The 849-nt window shown below is 62.9% G+C and overlaps 1 protein-coding gene across 1 annotated transcript in view; it reads right to left on the minus strand.

The window, feature by feature from the left end:
- LOC104401869 (SEC14-like protein 2) overlaps positions 1-849 on the minus strand; it is a gene marked incomplete at its 3' end in the record, with an annotated part of 3,670 nt that overhangs the window by 2,535 nt on the left and 286 nt on the right. The window contains exons 2-4 of the mRNA XM_010009584.1: positions 742-785; positions 539-598; positions 268-456 (exon numbers count right to left, since the gene is read on the minus strand). Of these exons, the coding sequence (XP_010007886.1) occupies positions 268-456; positions 539-598; positions 742-753 (261 nt within the window). The remainder of the gene's footprint in view (positions 1-267; positions 457-538; positions 599-741; positions 786-849) is intronic.

An 849-nucleotide genomic window follows, 5' to 3' on the forward strand; every position in this document is an offset into this window, starting at 1 on the left:
GCAATGGATGAGATACGGACTTATGGAGCTGGCAGGGACATGACCTGTGGCAGGATGGACAGGATGTAGACTTGTGGGGCTGCAGGGACACAGGCTGGTGGGGATGGACTAGACGTGGACTTACAGTGGTGGGGAGGATGTTGGATGATGAGGATGGACTGGACATGGATTTATGGAGTTGGGAAGGACACTGGGTGGTGGGGATGGACTGAACATGGGTTTATGGAGCTGGGGGTGCCCAGATGTGCGCTATGGGTCAGGCCCCACCTTCCTGCTCTGCTCCTCGCACTCGCGCCGCAGCAGCTCGCAGTCGCGGAACTTGTTCTTGAGCAGGTCCTGCTTGGAGGCGGAGAGCAGCAGCCCCCGCGCATCCAGCGGCCCGATGATGTCATACCAGATGGGGCTGCCCTCGCGGTCATAGCCACACATCCCCCCCGACATGTACCTCCTGATCACCTGTGGGGCGCTGCGGGTCAGGGGCACCCCACGGGGATGGCCCCCTCCCCGGGACACCCCCTCCGGGCCCAGGGACACCCACCTCGGGGGCCTCCCACAACATGATGTTGTCGGCGTCCATGTGCTTGCGGAACTCAAGGTGCTGCGGGAGGTGGGGGTAGAGCTGAGAGGAGCTGGGGACCCCCCATCCCATGGGACGGGGGGCACCCCACAGGCAGATCTGGGACTGGGGCCACCCCAGCGACAACCAGGAACTTGGTGGCAGCATGGGGGAGTCCCTCTCACCTTGCGGAGCATCGCTTCTGACTTGGGCACATCGAAGGAGCGTGCTGCAAGAGAGCAAAGAGCTCAGCACCAATGTGTATCCCCGGCTCCGTCACCCCACAACACACA

Source organism: Nestor notabilis, unplaced genomic scaffold (genome assembly GCF_000696875.1).
Source record: "Nestor notabilis isolate BGI_N333 unplaced genomic scaffold, ASM69687v1 scaffold21972, whole genome shotgun sequence".
Taxonomy (NCBI): Eukaryota; Metazoa; Chordata; class Aves; order Psittaciformes; family Psittacidae; genus Nestor; species Nestor notabilis.